Here is a 21,169-nt window from a genome sequence, read left to right on the forward strand (position 1 = left end):
TCTCTCTCTCTCTCTCTCTCTCTCTCTCTCTCTCTCTCTCTCTCTCTCTCTCTCTCTCTCTCACACACACACACACACACACACACACACACACATGCTGCCCAGAGCTCCACTAGTGAGCTTTTGCCTTTGACTTGTCCTTATCTTCCCCCATTAGAAAGTTCCTGGTGGGCAGGGACCGTTTTCCTTGCTTATATATTTATTCCTACTGCTAAGCATAGTTTCTGGCACATAGAGGACACTTAAATGAATGCTTTATCATTCATTCATTCATTCCGGGAGGCTATTTGACCCTTCCATTTTGCTGTACTTGTGATAAGCATAAGGAAAAAGGTCACCATGAAGATAATCACAACTTATGGGATAATATCTATTACAGAGAATTAAGAATCTTTTACTTGGGTTCAAATCTGTCTGCAGGTACTTCCTAGCAATGTGACCCTTGGCAAGTCACTTATTGCCTAGCCTGTTCTGCTCTTATGTCTTAGAATTAATACTCAGACAGAAGGCAAGGATTTTTTTAAGCACCTTTTAGGTCCCTCCAAATCAAATCAATATATGTCTTAATACTTGAAAATTCAAAGCAAGCTTGGCACAGCAGAGGACAGTAGAAAATATGATCCAGAATTAAGAAATCTAACAGGCTAAATATTCATAGGCTACCAAGAAGCTTAAATGTTCTTCGATTTTATGCCATGGGATGCCTAATCAGTCTATCAACTTTAAAAATTCGATAAGTATTTATTGTCATTATGGACAGGGCACTAGGGGAGGTAAACTTTAAACACTACACAGCCTCTACCTTCAGGTAACTTAAAGTCTAATCGGAAGCTAAGATAAAAAAAACAGATAATTTAAAATATTACAACATAAAATTCTTAAAGATGTTAAAAGACAAAGCAACATTTGAAATCTAGAAGGGCAAGATCCAACCAGTAGAATGAGGCAAAACTTCATTGAGGAGATAGATTTGAGGAGGTAGAATTTCAGTAGATGAGAGCAGAAAGAGGTACAGAAAGGTATATTGACAAACAAGGCAGAGTTGTTTGTTATATGAAATTTGAATTGTATAAAAATAAAACAATGGGAACATATGGAAAGCTTTAACAACATTATGGAGGAAGGAAATCAAGAGAGTATTGGAAGCATGGGGTGGGACCAGGACTGTTTAGTTTGGATGGAAAATAGAATGTATGAAAAAGACTAATATCCAATAGCTGGAAACCAAGGGTGACACCAGGTTGAGAACTCTTAGAATTCCAAGTAAAAGACTTTGAACTTTTCCAATAAGCAATAGGCAATGATTAAAGATTGTGGAGCAGCTAGGTGACACAGTGGAGAGAACCCTAGCCCTGGAGTCAGGAAGACTCATCTTTGTGAGTTCAAATCTGGTCTCAGATACTCACTAGTTGTGTGATTCTGGGCAAGTCACTTAACCCCTTTTGCCTCAGTTTCCTCATCTATAAAAAGAACTGGAGAAGGAAATGACAAATCATCCTAGTAAATGTAATTGGTTGAGAGTTGGCAAAATAAATAAAAATGCAATAACATATGATAACAGGGACCTACAGGGATTCTTATCCATTAAACAGAGGCAGTTGGATATGTGGGAAGAGAGCTTAATGCAGTAACAGGGACTGGAGATACACCAAACTGATATAGTGACTCTGTCTATTGAATGGATATTTCCTAGAGTCACATATCAGGCGGGACTGCTGGGTTTTGTTTCTCAGAAGTCCATGTAGCTCTGTTCTTTGATTTTAATGTTGTAAGTAAAAAATGTAGAGGGCAGCTAGGTGTTGCAATGGAGAGAACTCCAGGTCTGGAAGACTCATCTTTGTGAGTTCCAAACCATCCTCAGACACTCATTAGCTGTGTGACCCTGAGCAAGTCACTTAAACATTTTTGACTCCATTTCTCGTGAAGGGAATGGCAAACCACTCCAGTACCTTGACCAAGAAAACTCCAAGTAGGGTCAGGAAACGTCAGAAATGACTAAAAAATGACTGAACAACAACATATACAAAATGTCCTTAGAGGAGTCAGTCCTCATTTCTTGGGGTTCCTCCACTTAGGATCCCTCTATACCAGCTTTTTAGAGAAACTTAAAATAACAGCTTCTCCTTCTTTTCTTCTCCTTCTTCTTTTTCCTCTCTCCCTCCTTCTTTCCTTCTCTCCCTCTCTCCCACTTCTCCCTCTCTCTTTCTCTTTTCTTCACTTCCCTTAGTGTCTATTCTAAGACAGAAGATTGACAGTCTAGGGAACCAGGGTTAAGGGACTTACCCAAGGTCACACAGCTAGGACGTGTCTGAGGTCAGATTTGAACCCCAGTCCTCCAGACTCCAGGTCTGACGCTCTATCCACTGTACTACCTAGCTGCCCTCTACATTTTTCTACCCAAACCAAAAATGTCTATGGGGACCTCAAGGGTAATCCCTTCCGACCCCACCCTGAAGCATTAATCCATTCCATAACATCAGTAATGAGAAGTTGTCTAGCCTGTTTGAAGACATCGTGTTGTGGAGTTCCCTTCATTGCCGAGACAGTCCATTACATTTATGAGCAGCTACAATTATTAGGAAGCTTTTCCCTCATACTTAGCCCAAATCTATCTCTCCTTAGATTCTATTTATTAATCCTCCTTCTGCCCTTACAGCCAACCAGAACAAATCTGATCCCTCTTCCACATGAAGTGCTCAGATATTCAATTCTGTCATCCAACATCTGCACGTCCCAACAGTTCTGTTCTAATTAGTACCCTTCAGTGCTGGCAAATCACCTCTATGCAGGGCATCGTTGATGTCAGCTCTGATTTGTTGCTTCTGACTCTCCAAAGTAAGATGTTAAAAGGTTAGGAAAATGAAAGCCCATTTCCATGTGCAATCACACTAATTAAGACAGAAGCCCCTACTTAAAACAATTAAGATAAACAGAATCATAATGCTTGAATTTGCTGTTTATTCTTCCCATCCTGAATACATTAAAAATAGTTTGATTTTTAGTCATTTTATAGCTTTTGTATTCTAACTTTTTTTCTGCAATTCTTGTTCTTATTAAGATGGAAAAAGGGACTAAGATGTCTGACAACATGCACACATAATCACAACAGGATATGAATTGAATTCTACAGTAAATAATTAAATTGAATTCGACAAACATTCATTAAGCACCCACTGTGTGCATGGCATTTCTAGAAACTTTGGATATAAAAATAGATGATACATACCCTATTTCAAATTGCTTACAATAGAGAAGCAGCATGATATAGTACTACTTTTTACTGCGTGTGTGACCTGGGATAACTAACTTAACCTCACTGGGCCTCAGTTTCAATCATCTGAAAAATGGGAGGGAATTGGGTTATATGACTTCTGAGATCCTGTCTAGCTTAAGATCTATGATTCTATGATCCTATTCCTATAAGAGGAAAACTATGCACACAAATAACTGAATTAAAAGAGGCTGAAATAAATGCAGGAACAGCTAAGTAGTTTGGAGGATGGCGTGCCAGTGAGGATATTCCTGAGTTCAAATCCTGTCTCAGATACTTAATAATTTTGTGACTCCAGGCAGGTCATTTAACTCTGTTTGCCTCAGTTTCTTCATCTGTAAAATGAGCTGGAGAAGGAAATGGCAACCTCTCCAGTATCTTTGCCAAGAAAACCCCAAGTAGGGTCATGAAGAGTTGGACATGACTGAAAAAAAAAATGCTGAACTACTGAGATAAATGCAAAGAGAGGCCCAGGGATGGGGCTAAGAGAAACCTGAGAAAGGAAGAGAACTTGTTTGGGGAGGAGGGAGAAGGTTTCCTGGAGAAGGTCACACTTGAATTGGGCTTTGGAAAAAAGACTTTAACAGATAGAGATAGGTAGGAAGTCAGTTTTAAGCAAGAAAGATGGTGTGAGCAATAAGATTTTAAAGGAAGAGGTCATCTTGGGTAATGTAAACAAGTTTTCAAATTTGAGAATGCTGGCAATGCAAAAGGGGAAAAAATTAGCTGGCTAGATGTACAATGAAAGGCTGCTTTGTTCTCTAGGGCTTCAAAAAAAAAAAGAGAAATGTAATGAAACTCTCCCTAAAATTTTATAAATAATGTTGTTTTTTGTTGTTGTTGTTTGTTTGAATTTATTTAAAGTAAGAGACAAAGGAGCAGCTAGGCAGCACAGCAGATAGAACACCAGATCTTGAGTTGGGAGGACCTGAGTTCAAATTGAACCTCATATACTTTCTAGCGGTGTGACATTTGGCAAGTCAAGGAAAGATAAAAAAAAATAAATAAAATAAGATAATTAGAGAGAGACAACCATGATATGGCAGCCTTCTCTGTTGGTATTCACAGTATACAAATGTTCAGATATACATACTATTATTACAAAATTAAAGATGGTAGTGCAAGGGAATACACTGAACTTCAGTTTTAGTTTCAGAAAAACTAGGCAAGAAGATTTTGGGGTAAACTGATGCTTCTTTATATAATCTCTTCTGGATGATCTGGAGGATATAGGATAGTGGAAAGAATTCTATATTATCTTTGGGCCCTATGGCAAATCACTTATAACTTTTATGGGGCTCAGTTTCTCATCTATAAAATGAGGAGATTAGACTATAAGGCTAGTAATGTTTCTTCCAGTTCTAAATCTTTAATACTAGGGTGACTAGATTAATTGAAGGACCTAGGAATTTTTAAGCTAGAGAAGAAAATACTTAGAGGGGTCATTAGAATTATTTTCAAGTATTTAAAGATTTATTATGTTGAAAAAGGAAAAGACTTGTTCTGCCTGGAATTGGGGGAAAAGAGTAGAAAATTGTAGAGAAGCCAATTTGGTGTAAGTCTTATCAACAAGCATTTATTAAGCACTTACTAAATGCAAGATACTGTGCTAAGTACTGGGAATACAAATACTAGTGGAAAAAAAACCTTTCTGTCCTCAAGAAGCTTACATTCTAAATTGGGACAATAAAATATGAAAGGGAGCTAAAAACTAGAGGTAATAGGGGTGGAAAGACTGGGCACCTCCCATTGTGATTTGAAGGAGTGAGATGGTGAAACCTAGAGTGAAAGATGGCTGGCCCAAGTTCTCCCTCAAAATGGTGGTTATGGAAGGGGCTCACCAATGAGATAAGGTGGCTGTAGAGGCAGAGAATCTTCCAGAGTGAGAAAAAATACAAATGACTAGAACTAGTCTGTAGAATTGGACTTCACTGGGAAGTAGTGAGTGCCCTGTTGTTGGAAGTCCTTATGTAAATGTTGAATAACCCTTTACTGGGCATGTCAATTATGGGCTAGACCACGTGGTCTCCAAGAGCCCTTCCAAGTCAGAGATTGTGCAATTCTATGATTCAATGAGTTTGAGCCAAAGCACAAACAGGGTCTGTGTCAAGAACAACCTTTAATTCCCTTCTCTGAAGTTTAAACACATGTGGTTGGTTAGTCAATGCTTTTTTAAAAGTCAGGGGCCATCAGATACTTTCCTTCAGATTGTACACGTGGCAATTTAATCCCTGTACTCAAACCTAGCACCATGGGATGGTTATTTCTAAACCCTTTGCATAAGTTTAGGGGGAAGGGCATGGTTTATTTATTCCCCTCTTGAACTATATCAGAATGATGCTATTATCTGAAGTCAGAATTGAAAACAGTTACGCTATGGGTCTGTCTCTCCTCCCTCTGTAAGTCCCATTGCATCAAGTTTCTTTTGAAGTCTTATTCCCTGGGAAGACATTGAGGAAGCAGGCTGAGAATGAGTGCATATTGGAGTGATGTGGCTGTGTATGTATGTGTGTTTGACTTTTTAATATTTAGTCTTTTACATCTTTAGAAGATCAAAGCCCATAAAAGTTATCTTTTAATGTTTTCTTAGATGGTTGAAAATGAGCTCAGAGGTCATTGTATCATAAGAGAAACTTCCTAATAGGGAATATTAGTAATTAAATTCGTTTTCCTTTTCCTTATTCAGCAGGTCTCCTGACTTCTCTAGTGTTTGGTCTTTAAATGAAGGTTTTAGATTAGATGACCAATTGATCATTCTCCATCTTCATCCTTTTGACCTTTGCACAATGCTTACAAGTGTTGGCCACCCCTTTTTATTCTAGTTCCTCTCTCCTCCCCAGGTTTTCATTGTTGTCTTAATTTCTGTCAGAACTTGCCTTTATAGGATCATTTTTCCTGTCTGGTCTACTATTCCCGAGTGTATTGCAGGGCTCTTTTCTGGGTCCTCTCCTCTTCTTTCCCTGTTCACTCCCATGGTGATCTCATCAGCTTCTAATTTAATGTGGATGATTCAATTGTCGTCTCTAAATAGTTGCCTCCCAGATCTATATATCCAGCTCACATCTCTCTCCTGATCATCAGTGATGCATCTTCGACTGTCTACTTTGACTTTTCCAGTTGGACGCAACATAGACATTTCAAATTCAACATGTTCAAAACAGAACTCAGTCTCTTCCCCTTAACCTAGCCTTCCTCTTAAATACTCTACTTATCTTGAAGATGTTGCCATTTTTCCAGTCCCCCAACCCCTGGGATTCACAGCCTAGCAGTCATCCATTACTCTTCGATTTATTTCTCTTACCCCATACCAGTTGCCAAGTATTTTCTCCTTAACATCTAGTATATATATATGTACATATATATATATACATATATATATATCTCCTTTCTCATTATTCATATCCCATTTGCCTTAGTACAGGTCCTTAGATGGCACAGTAGACAGACCATTGGACCTGAAGTCGGGGAGATAAGTTTGAATGCAGCCTCAGACACATTAACTATGTGCTCCTGGATAGGTGACTTCACTTTTGCCTCAGTTTATGCTACTCTGATGATAGAAAGTGAAGAAGAATTAGGAAGCCTCTTGATGGGGGTAAAAGTAGAGAATATAAAAGCTAGCTTGAAATTTAACATCAGAAAACTAAGATCTTGGCAACTGGTTCTATCACTTCCTGGCAAATAGAAGGAGGAGAAATGGAAGTAGTGTCAGATTTAATATTCTAGGCTCAGAGATCATTGCAGATGGCCGATGTAGCCATGAAATTAAAAGATGCTTGGTTCTTGGAAGGAAATCTATGGCAAATCTGGACAGCATACTACAAAGCAGAGACATCACACTGCTGACAAAAATCCGTATAGCCAAAGCTATGCTTTTTCCAACAGCCATGTATGGTTGTGAGAACTGGACTATAAGGAAAGCTGAGTGCTGTAGAATCAATGCTTTCAAATTGTGGTGCTGGAAAAGACTTTAGAAAGAGAGTCCCTTGGACAGCAAGGGGATCAAAACCGTCAAGACTTAAAGGAATTAATTAATTAAGACTCTTCACTGGAAAGTCAAATACTGAAGTTGAAGCTTAAATATTTTGGCCACATAATGAGAAGACAGGACTCATTGGATGAGACCTTGATGTTGGAAAAAGGCAAAAGGAGAAGGGGATGACAGGATGAGATGGCGAGCCAGTGCCGTGGGAACAATGAGCATGAACTTGCACAGATTTGGGGGGATTGAGGGCCTGGAGTGCTATGGTGCATGAGATCATGAAAAGTAGGACGTGACTGAACAACAAAAGCTCTGTAAAATGGGAATCATGATTGTATCTACTTTGTAAAGTTGGTGTGAGAATCAAATGAGATAATAACTGAAAAGTTCTTAGCACAGTGCCTGGCCAATAGTAGGCCTTATATAAATGTTAACTGTTATTTATTATTATTATTTTAAGGTTCTCCTAATTGGTCTCCATTTATCCAAAACTCCACTCCTCAAAGCATTCTCCAAATTGGTATTCATAAAGTGCACATCTGACCACATCACTACTTTGCTCAAAAAATGGCAGAGGTTCTCCATAGTCTTTAAGTTAAAATGCAAATACCTCTTTCTCATTTAGATTTTTTTTAACCTTTACTTTTTGACTTAGTAGCAACTCTTAAGGCAGAAGGGCAAGGGCTAGTCAAACAGGGTTGAATGACATGCCCAGGACCACATAGCTAAAAAGTGTCTAAAGCCAGATTTGAACTCAAGTCCTTCTGACTCCAGGCCTGGCTCTCTATCCACTGAGCTGCCTACCTGCCCCTCTTATTTAGGTGTCAAATGAGGTATCAAATTACTCAAAGATAGCTGGCCACATGAAGCCCACAAAACTTTACTCTGAACCATATTAAAATCATAATTGGGAAATGCTTAACAAAATAAACAAAAATACAGTAAAAAACAAATAATGCTAATTTATGGGTAGTTTTCATCAACATGTGGCCCCTCCAGGAATTAAATTTCTATTTGAATTTGTTACCACTGATTTAGTGCACATCACAATTGGACCCCAGCTCATTTTTGCAGACTAATTGCATATTATTCCTCCTCATTAATACTATAATATAGTTAAATTGGACTTCTTGCTGTTCCATCTTCTATTCCTTATACAAGTTGTTCCCTCTGTGTGGAATGTTCTCTTTCTTCTCACCTGCCTCTTAGAACCCTGTAGTACCTTTAAAATCCAGCTCAAATGCTATTTCTTGTAAGAGGCCTTTCCTAATTCCTCTAGTGATTCCTATATTATTCCCTTCCCAAATCACTGTGTATTTTATTTTGTTTATTTTTTAAAGCCTTACTTTCTATCTTTTAATCAATATTAAGTATCAGTTCCCAGGCAGAAAAAGAAGTAAGAGCTAGGCAAGTGGAGTTAAGTGACTTGCCCAGGGTCACCCAGCTAGGACATGGGGGAGACTAAATTTGAACCCAGGACCTCCCATCCCCAGACTTGGCTCTCTGTCCACTGAGTCACTTAGCTGCCCCCATGTATTTTATTTTTATTCTCTTGGTTCTTATCTGTGAACATGCCACATGCCCAAGGGTGTGCTGGAGCCAGCTTGAACAAGCTCTCAAGAGCTGATTGCTATATTTTTAGTGTGAGCATTTATATGGAGATTGTCCAGTTTTCTTAATCAAGGCTTGATTTATTCTTTGGCTGATTGTCTAGAGTCTACAGACTTAAGAGACAGAGAAATATTAATAATGCAGAGTCAGCTTAAAAGTGTATCCTCAGGTTTTTTTGTTTTTGGATTTTTTTGGGGGGGAGAGCCAATTATTAAACATTGACCAGCCCATCACTGGCTATCTATGCCCCTTGTAGAATGTAAGTTCTTTGAGAGCAGGGACTGTTCCAATTTTAGTCCCCAGTACCTAGCTCAGTATATGGCTCATAGAAGATATTTAATAAACACTTGTCAAACCTTAGTGAAATATAAATGGTGGCACTTATTGGAAGATCAACTCTTTTGTAAATAACTTGAAGAGGAAGACTATTATTGCTAATCCTGTTAAGTGATTGCTTGAATCCACAATGTTAAGTGAAACAACTTAATAGGGTCAGTTAGTTCCTTAGAAACAATATTATAAATGGAAGATTGGCCAACAGTGTTCTAGTGGAGTTTCATGTGGATCCCAACCAGTCCCATACGCCAGCCATATAAGAGTAGGCAGTCCACTTTTTAACTTTCAGCACTAATAAGCATAGAGATATGGTGTAGCATAGTTGAGAATATTAGCTTTGGTACTGAGAAAACTTGAGTACAAATTCTGCCATCAGTATTTATTTGGCTTGTATCCATGAGCACATCAGTTAAGTTTTCAGTGTCCTTGGGCAACTATGGAAGTCTGTAAGTTATAGATAACTTATCCGTATCAAGGAAGAGAAGGAACCCTCCTCTGAAGGGTCCCATTACAATGAAATCACAGACCCAGACTAAAGAAACTTTTACTTATCTTTTCTTTAGATTCTCAGATTCTCCATAGTACCTGATTAGCAATATTGCCTTCTGGTAAAGAGATTTCCAATCTAAGGTCCTTGGGCAATCATAGTTATTAATTTATCTTCTCACCTGGTTATTATTTACCAAGGGAATGGCTCCCTTCTTAGTTGTTATGCTTAATTTTGTAAAAATCCATTCCGGAAACTAGTTCCTGTTTAAGTTTTTAAGTGGTAATTTTTACACCTTAAAGTCCCACAGAGCACCATTTAAAGCAGCCAAGGGACACAAAGATGCTGCCAAAAAAACATTCTCCTGAAGGGTTTGAAAGAAACCATTCCTTAGGAGCCCAGAATAAACAACAGATCTTAGCTCCCCAAAATTTGTAAAGTCTTTTCTGAAAGCCTCATGCTAAAGAATGATTTATATATGTTGTATTTCTTTATTCTAGGGCCTGACTGGTAAGGATGGACCCACTGGCCCCCCAGGACCCCCTGGACCAATTGTAAGTGTCTGCAGTATCTGAAAGGATAGATTTTCTTAACTATTGTTTTCTTTTCTTTTCCAGAGATAATGTACATTTTTATGAACCTTAAAGCACCACATCATGTTGTTTATTGTTATTATTTTATTATTATAACTTAAATATACATTTCTGCAGCTGTGAAAGAGAGATTGACTGTGGATGTAAGCGTCCTGTTTCCTCATTTATGGGGGGGAAAAAGATGATATTGTACTAGGTAACAAAAGGCCCCTTCCAACTTTACCATTCTATGATTCCAATATTTCTGTATCTTATTGAAAGGTATTGCTTTCTGCTAGGAAAGGCTGGTTGTTCATACCATATAGGCTGCTGATCCAAAAGTAGTAAGTGCTACTCAGTTCATACTTAATAACATCAAAAATAAATCCCATTGTCTCTGACTGTCAGGGTAGACGTAGAGAAAAGGTTCTGAGACCAAAGTGGGTTTGTTTGCTTTTTGGCTGTTTCACTTTGAAGGACCTCCCTTTGATCTTGAACAGAACATTCTCCTGAACACACTCAAATAGTTATATGATCTCATTGATTTAGGAGTTCCTTCTGCTGATACAGCTCACAATCCACCCATGCTACCCATCTGTTGTGACTTTGGTCCATATTGTCCCATAATTTCACTATAGGATCCATCCAGATGCTGGAGATCTTCTTTGGCCCAGAACTAGGAGAAGACTCAAGCTATGGAGCAAGAGGAGGAAGTATGCTCCCTCATGATGTTAGCACCCTAGGATAGAGCCAAGAATGCCCTGCTCTAGTTAGGGCTCTGATTAAGTTCAAGAAATATTTGTTATAAGCCTACTAGATATTCACTCTTAGTAGTGTTCTCTTCATTGTTCAAACCAGACTCTCTTAAGTATGGAAAGTCTTTGGGAACCTCAAGGAGCTACTTGAATGTGAATTATTTTTATTGTGTTATTGTTATTATTATTCTAAAAAAATGAGCACGGTTGTTCCCTAGCTGGTGTTGGTAGCTTGGTTCCTTCTTCTAAAGAAAATGAATCATTATCTGATAAAATGCTGAAGTTGCACTTTTCACTCATGGGAAATTAGTCATTTGCAAATTATTTGCTGACAGAACCATTGCACTGGCACATGATATTGCAAAAAAGAATCACACTTCTGAGAATTTCAGATTTCTTAACTCAGATGAAAATGTATGCCAGACAATGTGTTCATTGGAAATACCATTATTTAATTATCAAGCTGATTTGGATATATGAGGAGATGGAGAGAGCAGAAAAATTGGACAGAGGCAGCAGCTGCCTTAGTAAGCTATAACAGCATTTAAATATAATATTATATGACATCTATTGTAAATATAGTTACTGATTTGCAGTCTGTATGTTTTGATGATTTCCTCACATTAGCAATTGATCAAACCCATTTATTCATTTTTCCTTTGGATATAAATGGGGCACAGATTTGGTGAAATCTCTTCTGACTTCAGGAGTAGAATCTACTCAGTAACTGGTCCTCGAAGGCAGCTAAGTGGCTCAGTGGGTTGAGAAACGGGTCTAGAAATTGGAGGTCCTGGGTTCAAATTTGACTTCAAATACTTCCTAACTATTTGGATCTTGGGCAAGTTACTTGACCCCCATTGCCTAGCTCTTATCACTCTTCTGCCTTAGAACAAATACACAGTATTGATTCTAAGATGGAAGGTAAGAGCTTTTAAAAAAAAAAAGAAAAAAGAAAGAATTTGGTCTTCTATTTTCATGGAAGTGGGGAATAGATGAAATAAGGAGGAGGAGAAGGGATGCAAAATGGACTACTGGTCAGTAATTCGAGAGAGAAGAGAACACTTGAGGGTTTTGTTTGTTATTTGTTTAACTGTTAGTATTTTGAATGTTATTGATGAAGAGATGTGGATCTTAACTCTGTTTATCTGGTCATCTACTAGGGTATCCCAGGAGCACCAGGAGTTCCGGGTATCACAGGAAGCACTGGCCCACAAGGTGACCTAGGACCTCCTGTAAGTACTGTGACATGTTCAGCCATGATGAAATTCTAGCCATCTCTAGACATTTATTCCAGTTAGCATTTCTGTTGCTCAGAAACATTTCTTGAACATGGAGTCTTTTATTAGAGACTATAAGAAGATCATAAAGAAAGCTCCTTCTGGAATTTCAGTCTAATAGAGAAAACAAAGCATGTGTGCATATAAAGTATGGTTAAAAATGACATAATAGCTAACAGCCACAACAGGAAAGAATAAAAAACAAATGCATGAATTATGCTTGTTTACAAGCTCGGTGTCAAGACCTGGTTTGGTTCAGTAAAGTTTGATATTTTAAAAAATTAGAAATGTTGGTCATATGGATGCATTGACAAAGCCTCACTCCTAATTTGAAATTTGAATGTGTTTCTAAAATCTAAATATGGAGTGAAAATGTGATTTTCTTTCCCCCCAAGAGCCAAAGTGATGATAAAGTCTCTTACTTAAATACACAGTTTTAGGAATAAAAATGTAAACCAAATACCTTGAGTGGAATTCTCCCTTCAACATCTTTGCTCTTCATCATTTACTTATCTTTTATCTTTACCTCTGAAATCTTCCAAACTGCTCTTTAAATTTGATGGAGTAGAGAGAAGAAAGAAATAAGTGAGAATCTTTTTGATTCCTAGTTTTTCGGCATGTAAAATGAAGTTAGCAGACTAGATGCCCTCTAATTCTAAAAAGAAATCAATAACTTAATCATTCTTTCTTGCTATAAATATTATTCAGCAACTTTTAAATGATATATTTCTCTGACATAAAAATTTCACTGTAAGAACATATAAATATATAAGCAGTTCCAAATATAACCATAATTTTGGAGAGATGAGAAGTAAGGGGATAAACGGAGGGAATAGCTATTGGATGGGAGTGATTAGCTCCAGGAAGAGCCAATCTGCCAAGGTCTCTGAGTATTCCTGTAACATTCTCATTCTATCCCTCCCTGATCCCCTCCCTTCCCATGCCCCTCACCAAAAAAAATACCTCTGCCCGCTCATATATAAAATCACAGTGCATTTCATTCTTATGGGTTAAAAAAATGGTCTGGCCTGCCCAAATTTTACTCTGCCTGAGAATTTGCACCAGCCAAACCTATCATCAGCAATTTCATCCACGTACTTTGATTTCTCTATAGGCTTCTACTCACAAGGCACGTCTGTTTAAATGGCCTTTGGAGTTAGTTATGAGCCACAGGGGAAAATTACTCGGGTTACTTTAAATAGTCACACCTTATGTTTATTCTTTCAAGTTGAGAATGTCACAGTCAAGATTCCCCTTCTGTGGGAGCAGTTAGGGTTTTTAAGATCAGAGTCCCCAAAGACCATGAGTTTTTCTTATTAAAAAGGGCCCCCCCAAATCCAATCTGGGCCAGAGATTCCCTTTTGCCCTGTGTCCAGGGGCCATAAAGCAATTTGTGCTCAGCTATTTGTCATTCTTGGTGAATCATGGTCCCTGTTTGGATTCTGAAGCCTTTCTTGGTTTAACTTGGACTTCTGAATAGGAAGGTAACAGGAAACGAGGCCAAATAAGACAGACATGGGAACACTTGAACAAGACAACATGTTTCCCATGTCAGTGCCAAGTGCCTACTTTATGCCTCTTGCCTCTTGGGGCAGAAAGTTCTGCTACTGTCCCAATATTGCTTGAATTGTGTATGTAGTCTGAGCAGAAAGTGCTAGTTAGAGCTGGAAGTGGTTGTTTAGTTGTTCATTCGTTTCAGTCATGTTTGACTTTTCATGACCCCATTTGGGGTTTTCTTGGCAGAGATACTACAGTGGTTTGCCATTTCTTTCTCCAGCTCATTTTACAGATGAGGAAACTGAGGCAAATAGGATTAAATGGCTTGCCCTGGCTGGGTCACATAGCTAGGAAATGTCTGAGGCCATATTTGAATTCAGGAAGATGAGTCTTTCTGACTCCAGACCCAGCACTCTATCCCACTTAGCTGCCTCCTTAAAGCTGGAAATCTTTCAAATCCTAGCTCGGTCATATATTGGGCAAGTTACTACCCCTTTTTACTTCAATCTTCTTATCCATAAAAATGGATTCCTTCTAACTATCCCTGGTACAAACATTTAAGATTATGATCATTGAATTTAGAGATAAGAGATTTTGGAGCACGGATTCTTGGAATGTTTTTGCGTCATAGACCCCTTTGCAGTCTGGTGAAACCTACAGAGACCTTTTTAGAATACTGGTTTTAAATGTATAAAAGACATAGGATGGCAAAGGAAATCAATGATACTGAAGTGGTTATCAAAATATCAGTAAATCCCAAGTTAAGAACCTCTGCTTTAGATAGTATGTAGGTCAACTACTTTGTTTTTACAGAAGAGAAAACTGATGCCCAGGGACATTAATGAACTTTCCCAAGGTTATCCAGAAGGTAAATCATAGATCCCAAGGCTTCACTATCCAGAACAAGGTCTCTTTCTGGTCATTCAGGCAGTTAGCAAGAATTTACCGGGCCAGGCACGAGGGGTACAAAGAAAACAAAAACATCCCCTGCCCCCAAGGAGCCAACATTCCAATGGGTTATATCCAATATATCCAATATCCAATGGGCAGTGTTGGACTATAAAGGAGAATAATTCACTCAAGAAACAATAAGCAAGGAACTATATGCAGGGAACATATGTTCAGTGTAAATGGGAGGTAAGGACATCATTTGGGGAGTGGAGCAAAAAGACTAACTGAAGAAGGTGTGATTGGAGCTGAGTCTTGAAGGAAGCCAGGGACACTGGGAGTTACAGGTGAGGAGGGAGAGCATCTTAGTTACAGGGGACAGCTAATAAATAGGCAGAGTTGAATGTGCTCTCCTAAATAATCATTCATTCACTGATTTATTTTTAAGACATTTACCTTTTTTGTCTTTTTTTTAACCTTTGCCTTCTGTCTTAGAATCTATGCTAAGTATTGATTCCAAGGCAGAAGAGCAGTAAGAGCTAGGGAATTGGGGTTAAGTGACTTGCCCAGGGTCATGCAGCTAGGAAGTATCCAAGGCTGAATTTGGTAGACAGTTGTTTATTTTATTTTTTATTTTAATTAATTTAGAATATTTTTCCATGGTTACATGATTCATGTCCTTTCCCTTTCCTCCTCCCTCCCCACTCCTGTAGCCAATGAGCAATTTAACTGGGTTTTATACATATCATTGATCAAGACCCATTTCCATATTATTATTATTTTCAGTAAAGTGATCATTTAGAGCAGTGGTTCCCAAACATTTTTGGCCTACCACCCCCTTTCCAGAAAAAATATTACTTAGCCCTCTGGAAATTAAAATTTTTAAATTTTAATAGCAATTAATAGGAAAGATAAATGCACCTGTGGCCATCACCGCCTCCCTAGATCACTGCAGCACCCACCAGGGAATCACTGATTTAGAGTCTACATCCTCAATCATATCCCCATTGAACCATATGATCAAGGAAATGTTTTTCTTCTGTATTTCTACTCCCACAGTTCTTTCTCTGGATGTGGCTAGTGTTCTTTCTCATATGCCCCTCAGAATTGTCCTGGATCATTGCATTGTTGCTAGTAGAGAAGTCCATTACATTCAAATGTGCCTCAGTGTATCAGTCTCTGTGCACAATGTTCTTCTAGTTCTGCTCCTTTCACTCTGCATCAATTCCTGGAGGTCTTTCTAGTTCACATGGAATTCCTACAGCTTATTATTCCTTTGAGCACAATAGTATTCATCATCAGATACCACAATTTGTTCAGCCATTCTCCAATCAAAGGACACCCCCTCATTTTCCAATCTTTTTCCATCACAAAGAGCACGGCTATATGTATATTTTTGTACAAGTCTTTTTCCTTATTATCTCTCTGGGGTACAAACCCAGCAGTGGTATAGCTGGATCAAAGGGCAGGCAATCAATTAAAGCCCTTTAGGCATAGTTCCAAATTGTCTTCCAGAATGGTTGGATCAATTCACAACTCCTTGGTAGACAGTCATTTAAAGGACCCTTCTGCAATCTTTTAGTTTTCAGTATAAAGTCAACATCTGAACATTTTTACTTTAGGATCAAATTCAGACATTTATCAGCTCTCAGTATAATCTCACTAATTGAATTGAAGCACATGAGAACCCAGTCAGAAGAACTAATTTTTAATTCTAGTTTTACTACCAACTGTGTGACCATAGGCAAGTCACTTACTCTCCCCGGGACTAAATGTTTCATTCATTCATTGATCATTCATTAAATTGCTATATCCAAGCTACCATCTTGGGCAGTGGCAGACTATAAAGGAGAATAATTCACTCAAGGAAACTATGATCTAGAAGGAACATATATATATATATATGAATATATATATATATATATATATGAATATATACACATATATTTAAAAATAAAGTAAGATTAAAATATAGAGTAGCATATGATGAGCACCATAAGAAGGGGACAAGCAGAATGCCAGGAGTATAGGTTATTGGACCACTGGCATAGAACTGGAAGAGATATCATTGGCCCTTTAGTCCTTCCTCTTTTGATAGATGAGAAAAATGAGCCCTAGGAAAGTTAAGTAATTATGGCAGATCATGCAGATAGTTAAAAAGACAGAATTCTTATTCAAACTCGGGGCTTTTGAGTCTATATCTTGTGCTTTCTACAGTGTCCATCACTTCTGAGTGAAGAGGACATGGAAGGCACTTGGGGAAGGCTCCTTAAAGCAAGTGCTATTTGAGTTGGGCTTTAAAGGATAGGTAAGATTCTAAGATTGGCACAGTGAGTTGGCACAGTGGATAGACCACTGGGCCAGGAGTCAGGAAGACTCATCTTTCTGAGTTCAAATCTGGCCTCAGTTACTTATTAGCGGTGTGACTCTGGGCAAGTCAATTAATCTTATTTTTCTGTAAAATGAGCAGGAGAAGGAAATGGCAAACTACTCCAGTATCTCTGCAAAGTGTAAGGGTTAAAAGTAGGAGTTCAACAAAGTGTTTTTCTTCTGTATTTCTACTCCCACAGTTCTTTCTCTAGATGTGGCTAGTGTTCTGTTTAATACAAAAAAACCAAAACTTTGTTTAATTTAAGAAAGAAGTATACATAGAAAGATATAAAAGAGGAAAGAGAAATTACTAATCTTATACCCTATAAATATACATAAAATTCCTAATAACTACCTCTGTCTTCTAAGGACAGCTTCTTCTTGCCTCGCAAACACCAGGCCTATCTAACCTACACTATCTATAAATGATTCACTAACTACCTAATTCCCTAAGATAATAGACAGCTACCACTCACTCCTTCAATCAGTTTTCTATAGCAGCCCAAATTGTCAGTAGCAACTGACAGCAGATCCTTGCCTATGAGGCAGACCTCCTGATCTAGAGAAAACCCCAAATGGAGTCATGAAAAGTTGACACAATTGAAACTGAACAACAAGATTCTGATTGGCAGAAACAGAACGAAAGGAGTTAGGAAATTCTGGGCCAAGGGATGGAGGTGGGAAATCTCATTTTTAAAAAATTTTTATTTAGAATATTTTTCCATGGTTACATGATTCATGATTTTTCCCACCCTGCCCCTTCCCAGAGCTAACAAGTAATTCCACTTGGTTATACATATTTCATTGTTCAAAACCTATTTGCATGCTATTCATATTTGCAATAGAGTGATCTTTTAACATTAAAACCCTAATCATATCCCCATCAAACCATGTGATCGATTATATGTTTTTCTTCTGTGATTCTGGGGAAACTTCATGTTAAGGGAATAATGAATAGTCTAGTTTGGCTGAAGAATAGTTTGTACAGCGGAAGAATGAGATTAAATTTGAAAGGCAGGCCAAGGTCAAATTATGGAGGCACTTCAAAGTGTGATTCAGGATTTGAGAATTTATTTTGTAGGTAACTATAAAATAAGCAGATGGCAGGGGATGATCGTTAAGGTCTCTTCCATCCTAAGATTCTATGAATGTGACCACTGTAGTTTCTTTTCTTTACATTTCAAATGTTACTGAAGTTCAAAGGAAAATTGGCCACTTTTACCAGTCTACTCAGCATCTTCAAGGAATATGTGTTTTCCCTCAAAGTATGCTTTTGGTGGAGTTATGGGAATTAACCTGGTGAGGAATTTTTATTTTATTTTGCTTTACTCTGCAAAATCAAAGGAAATGGGTCAGACAAGTTAGAATAAACAATAATTTCTATTACACAGGGGCACTGTTTTGCAAAAATCTCCTACTGATCCTTTCTACCTTCTCCTAAAAACTCAAGAATAGATGTTTTGTTGTCTTTGTATCCCCAGTGCCTTGCATAATATTTTGCATACACTAAGTGCTCCATAAATGCTTGTGAAGACAGCAGGATGGCTCAGTGAATAGAGCACTGAATCTGGAGTCAGAAAGTCCTAAGTTCAAATCTTGCTTCTGACACTTACTAGCTCTGTGATTCTGAGCAAGTCATTTACCTTCTGCATGCCTCAGTTTCCTCAACTGTAAAATAAGGGTTATAATAGCAATTACCTTCCAGAGTTATTGTGAAAACTAAATGAAACAATATTTGTAAAACACTTAGCACAGTAACTGGTACACTTGTTGTGTAGTTGTTCAATCATGTCAGATTTTATGTGACTCCGTGGACTTTGTTCAATGGATTTTCTTGGCAAAGGTTCTAGAGTAGTTTGCCATTTCCTTCTCCAAAGTGTCCCCATTTTACAGATGAAGAACTGAGATATACAGAGGTTAAATGACTTGCTCTGGGTCACATAGTAAGTGTCGGAGGCTGGATTTGAACTCAGATCTTTCCGACTTCAGGCTCAGTGCTCTATCCACCTAGCTGCTTTATATGATGCATAGTAAGTGTTGAATAAATGTGTATTCCCTATCTCTCCCCTTTCCTTTTGTCAAATTGAATTGAATTACTAATTAATGGTGTATATTATGTGGCTGATTTGTAGGACATTTTGAAAAGTACCTGCCTTTTCATATTAGAAATTACCTACAATTGGCACTGCCTGTGAGTTATTTTGAATAAATTCATGTAATAGATATCTTTCCCAATGTCTGTTCAATTCAATTAAAAAACATTCAGGTGTCTATTTTCACTTCTGAGAGTCAGTATGGCAGAGGGCATAGAGAGCTAGTGTTAGGGTCAAGGGGACCTGGGTTCAAGTTCCACCCCCAGTACATATTAGTTGGGACAGGTAGGTAACAGAATGGATAGAACATGAACCCTGAAGGAACTGGGAGTACCTGGGTTTAAATCTGGCCTCAGACACTTCCTATGTGATCCTGGGCAAGTTACTTAACCCAATTACCTAGCCCATGCTGCTCTTCTGACTTAGAATTGGCCCTAAGACAGAAGGTAAGTGTTTAAAAAAAGAAAGAAATACATATTAACTGTGTGACTTTAGGCAAATCATTTAATCTCTTTGACTCATTTTCCAAATCTCTAAAATCAAGCTATCAAAATAGTTGGCCTGTAAGATCCCTTCCAGCTTTAAATTTATGAATTTAGGAATAAAATCTGGGAATATAAATGACTTTTTTTAAGAGTATTAATGGAAGCATGTAAATACTTTAACTTTTTTTTTAAAAGAGAAATATCAATGTCTCTGAATTACTTGAATCCCATCATCATCCACGGAATCAGGTTGAGAGGAAATTTGTTGTTATACTTGCTTATGTCTATCCTTCTACTTAGAAACAATATCGTACTCTGAGATGGGAGAGAGTAGAGCTGGAGGGGATGTCCAGATTACCTCAAAAGTAACTGTTATTTGTCATTTCTTTCAGGGTCTTCCTGGAGCAAAGGGAGAAAGAGGGGAACGGGTAAGTAGACCATCACTTTCATCATCAGGGTCAGATTCTTCATTGAATCTAAAATTTCGTCTTGAGACAATTGCCAGAACCTTAACTTGGCTTTGACCTTCATAAGTCTGAGTTTAAAGGGTGCTGACAGCTCTTAGAGTCTTTTAAGCATCTGGTTAACAAGAATGACAACTTAAGTTGGAAAGTTCCCAGAAGGAAGACTGGGGTAAACTCCTTCCTCCTTAACCCCAGTACATGCTAGTTTCCCCAATAGTGGCCTCATACAGTATCCCATAATTTCTGTCTTCTCCATAAAATGTTCTATGTGATCTGGCTGTCCCATCCAAGAGGGCACCCTTTGTACTGCCATCTCTAGACATGGTTTTCAGGGTTTGTCCCCATGTAAAAACCTTTTTATTATAGTGCTGGCTATATTATATATTATATATATATATATATATTATAACTCTTACATCAGCTATAGCAAACATGTTTTTTTCCTAAAGAATTCGCTGGTTCTTGTCATTATTTTTCATTATTAGGTTCCTCCTGGACCTCCTTTGATATTGGAAATTGATAAAGCAAGAGCCTGAGCTGTGGGTCTGGCCTCTAGAACTACCTCTGCTAACAGACCATAAGTCTATTTTCTCATTATTTCACATAATGGAAATAATTATACTTGTCCTACCTCTCTTAAAGGCTTGTTGTGTGGAAGAAATCTTTTAATAGTTTCAGAAGTGTTTCAAAAAGTTAAAAGCTTTATACAAAGAAAGGTGTAATTATCATCATATTATTCTCATTTTCCTGATGGGCTTGTTCCAGCCCAGAGAGGTAAAGGCGAGCCAGTAACACCCGAATCAGACACAGAATCAAAGAGCTGACTGAACAGTATATTAGAAATCTTATGTAATAAAAATTGGCCGCAAATCTATGTGGTATTGGCAGCAGTGGTTAGTAAAGCTCAGACCTTGGGTTATGATTCTTCTCTTTCTTTTCAGAGGGATTAGAAATGATCAAGGTAACTTGGATAAAATCTATGCATTCATTTTAGTGTCTTTTGTAGGTTTAAACACCAGAAGCATCCAATGAGCTTTTTCTTTGAACAGAGCATCTGGGAAAACTGACAACATGAATATAG

At 38.0% G+C, this 21,169-nt stretch overlaps 1 protein-coding gene across 1 annotated transcript in view; it reads left to right on the top strand.

Annotated features, from left to right (window-relative positions):
• The window catches only part of COL14A1 (collagen type XIV alpha 1 chain), a 274,304-nt gene that overhangs the window by 215,228 nt on the left and 37,907 nt on the right, over positions 1-21,169 (top strand). Inside the window, exons 42-44 of the mRNA XM_044684203.1 lie at positions 10,188-10,241; positions 12,175-12,246; positions 20,017-20,052. Of these exons, the coding sequence (XP_044540138.1) occupies positions 10,188-10,241; positions 12,175-12,246; positions 20,017-20,052 (162 nt within the window). The remainder of the gene's footprint in view (positions 1-10,187; positions 10,242-12,174; positions 12,247-20,016; positions 20,053-21,169) is intronic.

Source organism: Gracilinanus agilis, chromosome 1, assembly GCF_016433145.1.
Source record: "Gracilinanus agilis isolate LMUSP501 chromosome 1, AgileGrace, whole genome shotgun sequence".
NCBI lineage: Eukaryota > Metazoa > Chordata > Mammalia > Didelphimorphia > Didelphidae > Gracilinanus > Gracilinanus agilis.